The 15,213-nt window shown below is 43.7% G+C and overlaps 1 protein-coding gene across 1 annotated transcript in view; it reads left to right on the top strand.

Annotated features, from left to right (window-relative positions):
* RABL6 (RAB, member RAS oncogene family like 6) overlaps positions 1-15,213 on the top strand; it is a 58,273-nt gene that overhangs the window by 19,695 nt on the left and 23,365 nt on the right. Inside the window, exons 4-8 of the mRNA XM_040531500.1 lie at positions 1,903-1,955; positions 3,524-3,615; positions 4,506-4,646; positions 5,781-5,886; positions 12,737-12,840. Of these exons, the coding sequence (XP_040387434.1) occupies positions 1,903-1,955; positions 3,524-3,615; positions 4,506-4,646; positions 5,781-5,886; positions 12,737-12,840 (496 nt within the window). The remainder of the gene's footprint in view (positions 1-1,902; positions 1,956-3,523; positions 3,616-4,505; positions 4,647-5,780; positions 5,887-12,736; positions 12,841-15,213) is intronic.

Below are 15,213 nucleotides of genomic sequence, written 5' to 3'. Positions count from 1 at the left end.
TTTCTATCCCAAATTTTCTTCATTTGGGTTTAAGTAGGGAAGCACTACAGAATTAAAACTTTGTATTTCATAACTACTTTTCCTTGACATGCATGGCAGAAGAAAGAAACTCTTTCCCTGTTGTCGTGTGCAGTATTTGGCAGAACCATGAATTTTACAATTAGTCAGTTGATAGTTCATTTCGTAAGTTGAGCTGAATAGTTAATGGAAGCTGGTTTTGCCCCACGTTGCAAAATCGTAAAAGAGATGATGGGAGTGTTTTGTGGGTACATCCGAGCTGCCAAACATTGCTGTTGTCAATGACAGGGTGAATTTCTAGAAATTCTAGTCTCTGCCATACCGTTATGATTTAATTAACTCATCATTGTTTAGACTGGAGCAAAGTTGATTCAGAAGTACAGTTCTTAATTACTGTCTTTAACATCTGGAAGATATTTGATATCTGGAAAACATAACTAGACTTTGCAGGGTTATTTACTGTGCAGTGCTGTTCATTTGATAAAACTCTGGAAACTGCTGTACATAACTAATTTAAATAACACCTGGGGGCCAAGGACAGTTTTTTCATGGTGTGTCTACTCTAAATTTCTTCAGCACTAGGTGAGAGAACATGTGCTTGCTCTTGTATATTGAGATTCACAGCAACAGGTTGTGACAACTGTCTACACCAGAAAATCATGTTAGCCAGTGGCCCCTCTGCTGATGCTAGTTACTGGTACGTGGTGTCATCTTCTTTGCCCACTGTGGTCCCGGCCTTTAAGATTTGTAAATGTGATTACAGTGTAACTGATGTTACTGCAAAATGTCAGGAAGCCTAAGATTTAAAACACTGACTCATTTTCTGGTGATACTGAGTCAAATGCCAGTGGTACTTTGAAAGTCAGCCTGTAAATGTATTCGGTGCTTATTGAAGTTGTCAGAAAAGGAAGAAGTCTTAGGGGGTCTGGCCTTTAAGTATAAGGGCCACAATTTAGTATCTGCCCTATTGGAAGCAGGTGAGTTGGAGAGAAATGTATAGATCCCTCAAGATGGGATTATGGCCATGAGATGGCGGAAGTCTTTATAGTAGTTTTCTAGCATCTTCTCCAGGTGTGTAGTCTGCCTCTTTTACTTTCCTATGAGGTTAGTCAGAGTTTTGTCTGTCCTGTAGCTTATTCTTGTGCGCGTGTTTCTAGAGTGCGTGACTTTGAGTGCATGCCTCTTGAGGATTTTCTTTCTTCACTTCTGTGGTGATGTCCAGATCTGACCCATCCAACTGTAGCATTTTGTGCATATATAGGCTGTTTTTCTTCTGCTTCTTCAGCCTCCTCACCACAGTTACTCGATTTTTGCTTGGATTTTCCCTTGTCTAAATTCTGTCTGTGTTTTGGCTGTTAAAATCTCAGTCGCCAGCCACTCTTTTTTGGGTCACAAGGCAGCCCCAGGCACCTAATGGGATATGAGATCACATTTATTTCCAATATTGCTTGCTTCAGGTTAGTGTAACGGTGCAGCAACATCATAGCGTCTCAGAAAGCTGAGTATGTGGTTGTGCAGTTCAGTTGTAGCAGCCCTGTGATCTTTTGCTTCTTCAACGCTAAAGGAAGAGCAGCTCACTTCGTGGTCAGGGAGTATGCAGAAACATGTAATATTCAGCCATTGTAACTTTATGCCGTGAAGAGTGTGGTTTAAGCTGCTGCAGACTTCTTTCCTGTTCATCTTTGAATTAGACCAGCTGGTATTCTTTAGCAAGGCATGCCTGTCCCACCCCTCCTCATTCTCCAGGCATGTGGTAGAATTTGAATCTGCTTTAAGGTCATGTTCCAAATGCTGTGGTTTCATAGGGATTCACAGAGCTGTCCTGGAGTTCTCTGCCCAGTGTAATGCATTTTTTTGTTTGTTTGTTTTACAATTCTTTTTAAGGAAAATGCAAAAAACGAGGAGATGGTTTGAAACTGGAAAATGACCCCCAGGAGGTGAGTCGCCTTGAATGCTGACATCTGCCTCTTAGCAGGAGGCACCTTGTTCACCTTTGTTTGGTCTATGGAGAATAAGTTCTGCATTTGTTTCCGCTTTAATGCTGGCTTAGAGGGTGAATAAGGGACAATGTGATCCCTGATGCTCTTTCGCTCTTTTGCCTGTGCTTTTTATCCCTGTTGTGCCCTTCTCACAATTTTCCTGCTGTTTTCAGTTCTGTATTTTGGGAATGACCCCACCCCAGCTGTTTATTTCGTAGCTTTGTACCTGTTCTCACGCAGTCAGTGTCAGGAAGTCCTTTTGTAATTGACTTCTTGTGAAACATTGAATAAATCACTTAACAGCCAGGGTCTCTGCCTGCTCCTTAAAACTGGTCCAACAATTACCTTTTAGCACTCTTTGAAATGTAGAGGAGGCAGGGGCAATAGAAGTGCCGCCTGGTCTGCAAAAGTAAACAGAGTTGCTTCCTTGAGGCTCTTGCACAAATGTGCATCCTTTGGATCTACTGCAGTAGAACAGAGTGCCATATGGGAAACCATAATCCTGTGTTTCCCAAACCACGTCGGGGCTACTGGTGCACTTCTGTGGTATCTCTTTAAAAAGCTATGTGACGTTATCCTTGAGAAAAGTCAATTTAAAGGCAAAGATCGCATGAGCACTGCTGCAGCTCTTAAAGAGCTTTATTACTCCTGTTTGTGTGTCATTGCCCTTTGGGACTCAGCACATGAGCGAGTTTTGGTACTCCCTCAATAACCACTTGAAAACTGCTTGAAATTGATGCAAAATCTGGTGTTAGTGATATACACTCAGTTATGGGGGTGAGTCAGGGCAGTGAAGAGTTACCTGTTTCACCAGGGTGCCAATCTTGCTCAATCTGTGTGATCAAATTGGAAAGATTTTCTTCAAAAGTGTTCTCCTCTTCTGGCAAAAGGCCTCTATGAGAACAGATGGCACAGCTGCTTCTTTGCAAATGTGTGTGCATTTTTCACTCCTGGAAATAGGAGTGAGAATTGTTCTATTGGTACCAAATTGCAGCAGGAGCCTTGCAGGTTCAGTTCTGACTAGCACACCGTGTCTTGCAGAGTGCAGTCTAAATTTGGTGAAAACCAAATTGGCTACTAATAGATAGTTTTAGCTCTGCATGGAAGAAAGTCAGTAGAAACTACATCCTGGTTTTACCAGTGTTTGTGTTGACGAAGAGATGTAATATAGGAGCCAAGTCCTCTGTACTCTGTCCTGTAGCTTATATGGACTTACCTTGCCAGTGCACAATTTGGGGGCACAATGGGAAGAGGAGGAAGTGAGTTTTATATAGCATTTGCTGTCAGTCTTTTTTATTTTTTTTCCTGAGACTGCTGGGTGCTTCATGCCCTGGTCCTGTGGGCAGTGGAAGCTGTGACCCACCAAGTACATTTTTTAATGATGACGACGTGAAATCCATGGATATTTTTTTATAGTGGCTGTTACGTTAGACATTTCGCCTGTTCAGCACTGTGTCAGTTGTGTTCTCTATGATCCTGAAGTTGAGTCAAGTTATTTACTGCTTCTTTTGTCTTTATTTTCCCAGGCAGAGTCAGAAATGGCTCTGGATGCAGAGTTTCTGGATGTTTATAAAAACTGCAATGGTGTAGTGATGATGTTTGACATTACCAAACAGTGGTAAGACACCTTCAGCAGCATGTGCTATGTGATTCTCACTTTTTTAATGGAAGCGAATGACTTCTAGACCTCTTGATTCCCAGATGGTCTCTAGAGCTGATATGCAGCCTAATGAGTCAAAGCAAGCTTGTAATAAGCAAGCTTAAAATAATAGCTTTATCTTCTGGCATCTCTTTTAATATACTCCTTTCCTGGGTTTGTTTCAAACAAACAATCTCCCTGTGGGCTTCTGGACTGCAGTTTCTGATATGCTGGTGTCTGAGGCTTGATAATTAGCACTATCACAGGTGCAAAGTATGCTGGACGTGTTATAAACATCCTGCTCTACGGAGCACAAGGGAATATGGAAAGCTAGCAAGAAATTCCCAGGAAGACAGATATTAGTAAGGATTATGTAGATGCTCTGGGCTGCATTAATGTATAGAAATAATGAGCTGTCCATTTTGCTCACCTGAGGAGAAGGGGGAGAGTCACGTGGAAGCCAGAGTTGAAAGGGGAGGTAGTAGGGGAGGTAGTAAGAGTTTTTGCTTTACACGTAAGCTTGCGTTTTAAAGGTTTGGTATGGTTCAGTGAGACCATTGCCAGAATAAGTTAAGGAATCCTTTTCATCTGCTGACCTCACACAATTTTGTAGGACTAAGAGAAATATTACTTGAAGAGATGTGTCATTTCTGGTGGAAGTGGATTATTGAACTTGTCAAGTCATTTTTGAGTAAAGAATGATACAAACATATTTACAGTTAATATATTAGAGGGAGGGTGAAGCCACAGTATTGGAAGGATTTGGGGAAAAAAAATCTTTGTATTTTTTTCTGTGGTTTGTGCATGAAACTGCTCACAGAATGGTGTTTCACCCTCATTTGCCTGTGTCTGCCTTTCCTTTGGTGAAGGACATTTAACTATATTCTGAGGGAGCTTCCTAAAGTGCCAACCCACGTTCCAGTTTGCGTGCTTGGGAACTACAGAGACATGGGGGAGCACCGCGTCATTCTACCTGGTGATGTGCGGGACTTCATTGACAATCTGAACAGGTAACTGGGGATGGCACCATGGTCACCAGCCAAGGGGAGCAGACTTCAGCTGCTCTCTGTCATCACCCATAGATAACGGTTGCTGCTGTGTTCCAGATCTGCGTCACGTTCATCCTCCAACCCTCTGCTTAGCTTCTAGGCATTGGTGACTCTGAGAGTCTCACAAAGAAGTTTCAGTTTTCATGATGGGCTCTTTCTCCTTTGATCTAGGAGCCCATACTGAGCAGATTGTTAGCTATATTCTTGGGAACAGTGAGTGCATACCAGCATGTACCTTTCAGAAGTACTTTTCCCAAGAGGTCATTTCCTTTCTGAATACTACTTATCTTGTGAAAGAATTCTCTGCCTGCAACGCAACTGTTCTCTACTCCACATAATTCTGCTACAAGAAAGCCAGCTAGTATAGCTGTGTTTCTCACTCTTCCTCTCATAGCATCTCCACACAATATTTTCTGGGCACAGCTAGATTGTACTCCGCCCTTTCCAGACAGGCAGGGTTTTCCCATATAACAGAGAACCTCAGAGCCCTGTGTATAAAATTTTACTCATTGGTCAGGTGTCAATAGATTGTACCTTCAACGCAGTTTTATGTTCTTAAGGCAATTTTTAATTTTCTTGATCTCTTGCTTGTCTGTGACTGTGTCAGGCGTACAGAAATGTGCCAGTTTTAAGGCTGGATTCTGTAATGTAATCATTTCTTTTCAAATTCATCTCTATATATGACTTAGCCGAGTTTAATGCCCAGTTCTGATGCTTGAGTAGGTGACTTAACGTAGGTCTATTTGTGGTTTTAAAATAAAACCTTCAGCGAGAAATTAATAGCTTGTACATCTACAAACCCCCAGCTTAGTGAACCAACAGCTCAGTGTCCTGATGCAGTATCTCCTAGTCTAGAGGCACTGTGACAATGCAACATAACAACCGCTGCATCCAGTTTTTTTGCCACCTTCAGGAGGAACAAAGTCTGAATTTTCCTGTAAACAAAATAACAAGTCACTAGCAGAATGACGTGCCAGCCTCCATTTGAGGACTGAGGGGCTGGTTCACAGAATGGCATTTAGCGAGTACCTCATCTGTGTGTATGCATGTTTTGTACAATTTTTTATTTCCTCTTTGCATATCTGGTTGAGACAGGCCTCCTGGCTCTTCATATTTTCGCTATGCTGAGTCTTCCATGAAGAACAGCTTTGGACTCAAGTACCTGCACAAGTTCTTCAACATTCCCTTCTTGCAGCTGCAGGTAAGAGAGATGGTATTTCCCTGGTGTTCAGGGTGGGTGGGAGAGTTGATTTTTCTCTAAGGTGGGAATATGATTTTATATGTGGGATATTTTGTTGTTAAAGGATCCTGAATAGACTTTTGTTTTCGTAACAGTGTAGTTAACAGGATTTTATAAGTATATTGGTGCATGTGACTTAAACATGTCTCTGTTCGCGAAAGTGCTGGTATTTGCTCTTTCATTCAGAAATGCTTACCTGTGTAGAAGGGCTCCAAGGTGATGAATATCAGTGCAAAGAAAACTGCATCCAGTGTTGTAACTACCAAATCAAAAACGTTACATACGCATAGTTGTTACACTTTTTATTTAAATTCTGTGTTGTCAGTCAATTAAAACTTGAATGAGGAAAGTCTTGTCTCTGAACTATTCAGTTCATACCACCTGTTTGCTGAAAATCTTTGTCCTGAGATGACCAGTAACTGATCTGCTTGGATCCAATGCAAGCAGGTAGAAGGCTCAGATCTCTGTCATAATTGAGCCTTCTTTTCCTTCGAAGAGGAAAGGTAAAGGCTGAGTGGGAAGGGTGAAATTCTCATCCGTGGTCCTTTAGAAGAGGACCTTTTGATGTCATCATACAGGGGTCCTTTGGGGTCAGCGACTTACTGCTTTTGGGGGGTGCATATGAAGCTGTATCACAGTTCTCTTCTGCTTGGAGAATTTCAGACAATTGATCTTGACGATCTTTTACCAGCAAGTGAAATGTCTGTGTATATTTTTACACAAATAATCCAAGCTGAACTGCTAGTTCAGAATAAGCTTGTATATGTTAGTGGATGTTACTGCATCCCAAGTCTGCAGAGCAGATGCATTAGAAAGAACCAGGATAAGAAAACTAAATGTACAGAAACCCAGTAAAACAACTAAAACACAACTTTTCCTAAAAAATGTATTAAAAATCTGAGATTTAGAGCCAATTTGCTGCTCAGTGGAGAAGACTAAAATCTTCCAGCATGGTGTGTTGGTTACATGGTTGTTTTTATAACCTTGGTTTCTATGGTAAAGCAATGTCTTGTGGAAATCATGCAGAATAATTAGTTCCCAGGTTACTTTTGTCACTTTTGTAAATCTCCCCTCTTCTTCTCAAATAGATGTTGTTAAGAGACAAAGACATTAGCATGGGCTTCCTGCTAGATTTGTGTCTGAAAGTTGCTCATATGATACTGTTAATGGCCACTATATGCAATGATTTTCTTAAATACAGTTGTAAGTAGGAAATATCAAAGTGTTTGTAGCACTAGGTTTACGTGGAAGCAGCTTTAGGATGAGAGTCTTAGGGGACCTTTCATTAAAATGTGCTATGTATAAGCAAACATGATCTATTAATCTGAAAGTAATTAGGACACTTATATAAGGTAATTAGCCTCAAAGCCAGAGAACTTCTTGTACAGATCTTGTCCTCAGGGAAATAGAAGAAATAAATCTGTTACGGCCTTTAGCTGTTTGGAGATGTCAGTGACAGTTGTTAGGAGAGGTGAGGGAAGTGGGGTGACCGGCCCCCATTTATTTGCTGTTCAGCGGGCATGGGATGGCACTGGGGGTAGTGCAGAATACAAGGTACAGGTGCTGCGTGTGGGTTGATCTCAATTATTAGACTCCCCAGTCCTGTGGTGGTGGTGTTTTTGTTCTTTTGTTGTTGTTTGTTTTGTTAAAAGTAATTAAGCAATTCAACACTTCTGAAACAAACATGATGAAAAGACTTCTCCATGAACAGCTTAGTTTCTAAAATGCGAAAGGGAAAGATTCACATGGGTGCATGTAAACAATGCTTGTAAATGCTTGCACTGTTCTTTGCATCTTGACATAGGAGGTGGTAGTTGAGAAAGCTGGCTGTGCCTGTTGGAACGTTTTCTCTGTGCAGCCAGAGTGGTGCTTCCTGGCTTTTCCTTTAAAACAGCAGTGCAAAAACATGTTCCTGCAGTTATGTGCTTGTATGTGGATTGCAGGCAGGTGCGTTTCCATGCATTCTGATGAAAATCACAGTGTAGGATCCATTATGAAGATGGTCTGTTTCCTTTCCCCTGGTGTGAGGGAGATCCCTGGCCTGGCCATTCTGTGAGGAGGCAGGTGACACTGCAGATTCAGAGGCCTTTGGTTGCTGCCACCCAAGCTTTGGGGCTTTACTTGATGTCAACCTTCAGCCAAGACATGCCATACTTTTTCCTGTGCCGTTTGTGTTTCTGGTGCAGGTTTATTAGAAGAGCTTTGTGCTGTTCCACAGCAGCTGCTGCTTTGCTGGCTCTGGGCATTTGCTGCTCCTGGTTGGCATCTGGGACTCTTGCCTTGGAGTGTGCTGGGAGCCAGGGCTGGCTCTCCCAGGCCTTATTACCAAGCAGTGCAACATGATGTTTAAATTTGCAGGAAAGTCACGACTAGACTTAATTCCTAAAGGTACTGTTTGTACCTTCAGAGAGACTTGACAGAGGCTCTAGAAAGGAGTCATTTCCCTGGTACTTTGGAGCGAAGTAGGTAAAAGGAGAGGAACTCTCCCAAAAATTAAATGCACATACCATTTAATTGGTCTCAGTCAACTTCTGAGGTTTCTCTGTTCCTCAGCCTGATCTCCCACAGCTCTCCGGGGGAAGAGGAGCTGTTTGGCCATGTGTGGGATTCCACTGTGTCCTTTAGTGGTGTTGGCATCTAGTGCATTGGTTTTAAGTTGCATATTTCTGCGTTCAGCTTACCTTTATGCATCTTTCATAAAGAAAGTGGTGGGTGAAATTCAACCCCCCAGTATAGAGCAAGTTCTGTCTGGCAGCCTGGGCTCTTCGATTATTTATCGGGTCCTTTCCAGGGGAAGGATTCTCGAATCAGAGAATGCAGTGTAGCCATAGGAACTGCTGGTGGCCCACATCATGTGCTAATAGGATCAGGTCAGCCAGGCCTTCAGAGTGCTGCACTGGAAGGTGACAGAATACTGCAGACAGCTGAAATTGCCTTTTCCCAGGAAGCACTTGAAAGTGGCATTCAGCCAAAGCATTGGTCTGCAGCACATGATTTATTCCTTCCTTTTGGGTCGTTGCTAAAAATAATCTGCTTCTTTAATATTTTAATACCAGCATGGTAAAATAGAATTTATTTTTATGTATTTAGAAGTCCATTATTAGTAATTATCTTTTTACAAAGTTAGATGCAAATTTCTCTTGATTAAATCTAAGTTCTGAATTTACTGTGATCTGTGAAAATTGAAGTAAATAAAACTCAGGTGTATGTCTTACTGCCAAAGTATGAGGAAAGTCAAATCACTTGTTTAATAAAAGCCCTTACCTAAGTGCATAAGATAAGCACTGGAGAGCAGTGTCCCCTCTGTATCTGTTTATTCAGCTAATTTGATCAGCATTTATTTCACGTCTGTTAGGAAAGAGGACAAATAGGCAGAATAGTTTCCTTTTTTTTTTTTTTGGCCTGATTTTTGCTTATAGTCTACGAATAATACAGAAGGATGAAATTTATTATTTTTAAAATCTTGAAGGATACAGGAACCATACAGCAAGCATTTAAAGTCGCTTAGTACAGATTAGTTCATCTTCTGTTTAGTGTACCGAGTTTAAATGTATAGCATGTTTTACTGAAACTTTCTTGTCTATACCACAATGAATGAATTTCAAGTTAACTAATGACTTCATAGTTCTTTGTTTACGTTTTAATTGAACTCAAATTTCCATCTGCATAGAGTTTATGAATATGATGAATAAAAAATACCTGGTATAGTAGTTTTACCCTGCTGGGCAGCTGAGCTCCACCATGACTGCTCTCACTCCCCCTCCTCAAAGGGAAAGGAGGAGGGGGGGAAATACATTGGAAAGGACTCAAGGGTTGAGATAAGAGTAGGGAGATCACTCAAAAGTTATTGTCATGGACAAAACAAACTCAGCATAGAGAGATTAATGTAATTTATTACCTATCCCTCGCAGACTAGAACAGTGAAAAACTAAAAACACCTTCCCCCCCATCCACCCGCTTCTACATCCTCCCCTCAAGTGGCTCAGGTGAATGGGGGCTGCAGTCAGTCCCTAACACTTTGTCTCTGCGTCTCCTTCACGGTCACTCTCCAACATGGAATCCCTCCCACGGGATGCCGTCCTTCCTGAAACGATCCTGCGTGGGCTTCCCACAGGCAGCAGCTCTTCAAGAACTGCTCCCACATGGCTCCGTACCACGGGCTCCCTCTGTCAGGAACAAACTGCTCCAGCACGAGTCCCCCACGGGCGGCAGCTCCCCCCAGACCCCTGCTCCTGCGGGGGCTCCTCTCCACGGGCTGCAGCTCCGGCCCGGGGCCTGCTCCTGCGGGGGCTCTCCATGGGCCGCAGCCTCCTCCAGGCCACAGCCACCTGCTCCACCGGGGGCTCCTCCACGGGCTGCAGCGTGGAGATCTGCTCCACGTGGGACCCATGGCTGCAGGGGGACAGCCTGTTCCACCAGGGGCCTCTCCACAGGCCACCGGGGAACTGCTGCTGCCTGCCTGGAGCACCTCCTGCCCTCCTGCTGCACTCACCTTGGTGGCTGCAGGGCTGGTTCTCACTCCTCTCTCCCAGCTGCTGTTGTGCAGTGTGTTTTTTTTTTGTTGTTGTTGTTGTGTTTTTTTTTTTCTTAAACTTCTCTCACAAAGGCCTAACTAGCATCACTCATGGCTTGGCTCTGTCCAGCAGCAGGTCCCTTTTGGAGCCGTGTGGAGCTGGCTCTGATCTGACCTGGGGCAGCTGCTGGGCTCTGCTCACAGAGGCCACCCCTGCAGCCCCCTTCTACCAAACCTTGCCATGTAAACGCAGTACACCTAGCAAAGGAAAATGAAGAAACTAAATGTCTGGTAAGCAATGAATTAGCTTAAATGACCATAGAAGCCGTTAAATTTTGAGAAAGGCTGTGTCTACCAGTGAATTACTGTGTTTTTTAGTTATCAGTCAGCATGAATCACCTAGTCTCACAAATGTAATACAAAATAAAAATGACTTAAATGTTGCTTGCTGGGTTAAGTTATGGTAGAATTCAGAGAACTGAATAAATCCGTCTACTCCATGGAGTGCTCAGACTGTGCCGTGACTACTCCCCTGGACGGGGCATTGTGGTGTCTTTCATATGAGACAGATGAGTTACTTGTTCTTTAAATCTGTACACCTTTTTGATAGCTGCAGAGTTGTCATGTCTATGGAACTATATTGTCAGTAGTACGTGCACATAGAGACTGAATGCCATTGCTTTATCGAAATGTTTGTTTTCCTGTAGGGATTTTATACTGTAAATTATGTACTAGATTTCCTTTTGTGCTTTTTACCCTGTTGGGATTAGTTAGTGCAGCGAGCATATGTGTTCTCAAACATGTGACTAAAAATTAACCACGGTTACTAACTCTAAAAAAAAAAAGTCATCGTAGCAGAGAACAAATACATGTCGAGGATGAAGCAGTTATAAAAGCAAGAGCCTTCACAGTTTGGATGAAACCTGGGATTTCTCTTCCATCTCCTGCTGGGCCATTACCTCGTCTGTCTGGGTACAGAGCAGCTAGTCAGCCTGTGGTCCTGGGGGACCTTGTTTGAATCGTGCACTGTTGCGGGTCCACGAGCAGTCGGACACGTCTCAGCACAGGATGTGGCCACTCCCCATGCCGCCTGCATGCAGGCAGTGGAGAGGGAGGGCTGACGCTTGCAAGCCCCGAGCACCGTGGCTTTTGATTCCAGAGCGTGGTGTGTAAGCTGACTCAGTGTCCCTTGCTCGGAGCCTTTCCAGGAGGCCGGCGGTGCCTCCGTGCCCATAGCAGGGACTCCACCTGCGCAGCCTCCGTCAGGCCTGGCCGCTGCCCTGTGGAGCAGCATGGCTCCCGGCCATCGCTGGGAAGGGCCGCAGGGGCTCTGCTGCCAGAGCTGTGCCGTGGAGCAGGGTGTTGGAAGCGGGTGGCTCTGGTTTTGGCCGGGGGATCCCCCAGCGTGTTTCTGCAGGAAGGGTTTCTGCCTTGGCCTCATGGCTCCTGCTGTAGGAGAGCCAGGTCCCCGCCAGGCAGGCGGTGCGGCAGTGAGTGCTGGTAGCACTGCAGCTCGCCTTGGGCTGCCACTGCAGGCAAGCCCTTGAGCTGGTAACGTTGGCTTGGTCTCAGCATAATGCATGTGGTTATTGATCTCTTCCCATTGCCATCCGGACTATCAAGAGGGGTGTGCTGAAGCCATTTGCAATTGATTTAGAGTCTTTTAAGATGTAACTTCCCCTCAGTTGAGGTTTCTGCTTGAAATCTGTTGGAAATGTGGAAAGGGAAGGACCGAGTTAAAAAAACTTACCTGTTTTACGTAAGCGAAGCCTACGTGCTTTATTTCACGTTTGAAATGGACTGAGGTGTGTTTGTCCCCCATCTGCAGGACAGCAACTGAAGGCAGAGGGGCCATGATTTCTAAAATTCCACTGAGCTGACAGGCTGTGGTTGCTCATCTGCCCCAACATCTAAAAAAAAATAAATATTGTGAGGTTTTGCACCGAGTCCTGCTCCCAGAAGGGCTTATTTATGAACTGGTAGTACAACTGTTTTCCACAGAATTTGATACTGTTCTTCAAATGCAACTAGTGATCCTGTGTCTGATACAGTTTAGCTCTCTGAACAGATTGCTTTCTTACAGTCAGACTTTCTGGATTAACATGCTTTTGCTACCACTTCTGTTTCCCATTATGCTTCTGTATTTAAACTGAACACCATGAAATGGTCCAAAGCTCCTGTTTAATTCATTGCTGTGGGTAGAGTGATGACACCAGATCTCACTGCACCCTGTGAGCACGCAGAGATCTGTTACAATGACCCTTCCTGCTCAGACCCAGCTTGTTTTCCTTTCTTCAGCGGGAGACATTGCTACGGCAGCTGGAGACGAATCAGCTGGATATTGATGCAACTTTGGAGGAGCTGTCAGTGCAGCAAGAGACAGAAGATCAGAACTACGAACTGTATGTCATTGAGCCATCTTTTCTAACTGTTTTGTTGCGGTCCAGGTATCATACGAATGTTGGACAGCCCCAGCTATGGCATGTGGTCAGACTGAAGTGTTGTGAGTGACATTTGGGGTTTCTTTGGATCTTGCAAAATGTTACTTTAAGTGGCATCTCCTGAAATAAAGCATGTGCTTTGGGATCCCCGTCAAAGGGTCTGGTTCCTACAAACACGTGACCTGTGGGAGGGCAGTGGAGGTGGAGTTGAGCGGTACGACTGGAGGCAGCACATGGTAAAGAGATTATAGATAAATATGTTGCAGCCTCTAGTGCAGAAAGGGGATATTTTCCACTTCTCTAATGCTCAGCACACAAGTTGATTCCTTTTCTTCTGGCTATTGCATTCCTGAGTACTGTGTATCTTGGGATAGGCAGAAATTAGTAGCTACGACACTGTTGTTGTTTGTTCCCTTTAAATACTTCTAGTCTCCTCAGCACATTTCTGGTTTGAAACAGTGACTAGTTCCTTCCTTGTGTTTATTCACTGCCTCATCTATTCTCTTGGTGCTTGAAATGAGCATTTTCCAGAGTTAGCCCTGCAAAGCCAGTATATCTGTAGCACAGTGAGCTGGAATCTCTTCAGATTTGTATGTTGCTGGAAAATGTGTTCCATGAATTCCTATTGCAAGGTCTTCATTGCTGTAACATGCAAGTCAAGTCAACCCCAGAATGAATTGGAAAAAGATTCTTTACAGGCATCTTTAGCTGTAAGTTAGAATCAATGATTATGAAATATTCATGCACAGCCATTTTGACAAGCATTTTTAGACCAAGTTTCAAGTTCCATAACCTTGGTCAGTGTGTTTTCCTTTGTGAGAGCATTGGAATAGCCCGTATACACACAAAGCGATACTGTTTCCAGAGTATTCACCTCATTTGTTTCCTTAGGGAATGGCTAGTTTCCTCATGCCTTCAGCAATTCTCTTGATATCCCTACTCAAAGGACTGGGCTGTGTGGGCTGTTCCATCAGGTTGTTTTCCAGTGTCTTCTATACTGCATCAGTAATGGAAAAATACTTAAAAGAATCAGGACTTGGCAGAGCTGTGCCAAGCTTACATGAGAAGATCTTGCTACCTATTCACTTGTCACCCTTATACCAGTGTTAGTATTTGCTGGACCCTCACATGAACCAATTCAAATCACAAATCAGATCACAAATGCAGCAGAAAACTGACATCTGCCACTACCCACTTCTGGATTAGCTTTTGCCACATGAGTGGTAAAAGCCCTCAGAGCATGAGGGCTTGCTCTGAGAAACATCTGCTCAACACCAGAGCTTAATGGAAGCAACAAGAGATGGGTCTGGCAGATGTGGGATGGCAGGACCTTCTAGTTCCAGCAACAGATGTTGCGTTAGATCATCCTATCCAGTGTAACCGCACCAGCATACAACATTTTATAATATTGGGGTGCTTCCACTGCAAGAGAGTACCCATTCTGTAGCACCTACTCCTGCAGATACACCGTGATTACTAAAGAGCATCATTTGCAATGTGGCAGCATCTAGAATCCTAAGGCCTAACTGATCCAGGCAGTACACACTAACAAGTCAAAAGGCACGTTCTTGCTTTTTACAACCTCAAAAGAGCTTTCAGTGCAGTCTGTAGTGGCAAGTTTCATCTCTGTAGAAGCTCTTGGGCCATCTGCAGATAATCCAAAGCCAGATAACCATTTGGCCCATATGTCAGTTCGCTGTTGTTTTTCCAAACCAGCTCGTGAGCACAGGAAGAACAGGAGTTGGGGTATGTGCACCTGAAGTACTTCAAAGATGCCCACAGCCCAGACAGGCAGAGTAGCTGCCCCTCTCCTGCGCTGCAGAACAGAGTGCTGTAGCAAGGAACTGCTGCTCAGCTGCTGGGGAGGGCTTGCACTGCAAACGACTAATTGCACTATTATGTTGAATAACTGGCTTAACATGGTGAAAGAAATACCTTAGCCATGATAACTTTGAGAAGAGGAGTTGCTCAGAAATTAAAAGCAAGACTTTTTCCTAGAATTCTGGTTTAGCAAATAAGCTGATTTTTTATACAGCTGACCAAGTTCACTTCAGCTACTGCAAGCTTGTCTGCATACTCAGACAAATGTTCTTTGCTTTCAGAAAGTAATGCTTCTTTACAGAAAGATCCTCAGAATATCTGTGGATATTTTCTGGATTGAGCCACTGATTCTCCCCCCAAAAAAGCACAAGGCCGTGTCATGCCCATCTACTTTGACCAGAGTGACTAAAATAGAGTGCTATTAGAAGATTTTTGAGGTTTTTCTATGCACCTCAACTAGATATGAAAGGTCAGTTTCAGAGGCACCTCTGGAGCAGATGAGCTGCAAGGGGT

The sequence above is a fragment of the Cygnus olor genome, chromosome 19, assembly GCF_009769625.2.
Source record: "Cygnus olor isolate bCygOlo1 chromosome 19, bCygOlo1.pri.v2, whole genome shotgun sequence".
Lineage (NCBI taxonomy): Eukaryota > Metazoa > Chordata > Aves > Anseriformes > Anatidae > Cygnus > Cygnus olor.
The sequence above is the reverse complement of the archived record's forward strand: the minus strand, read 5'-3'. Positions and strand labels throughout refer to the sequence as shown.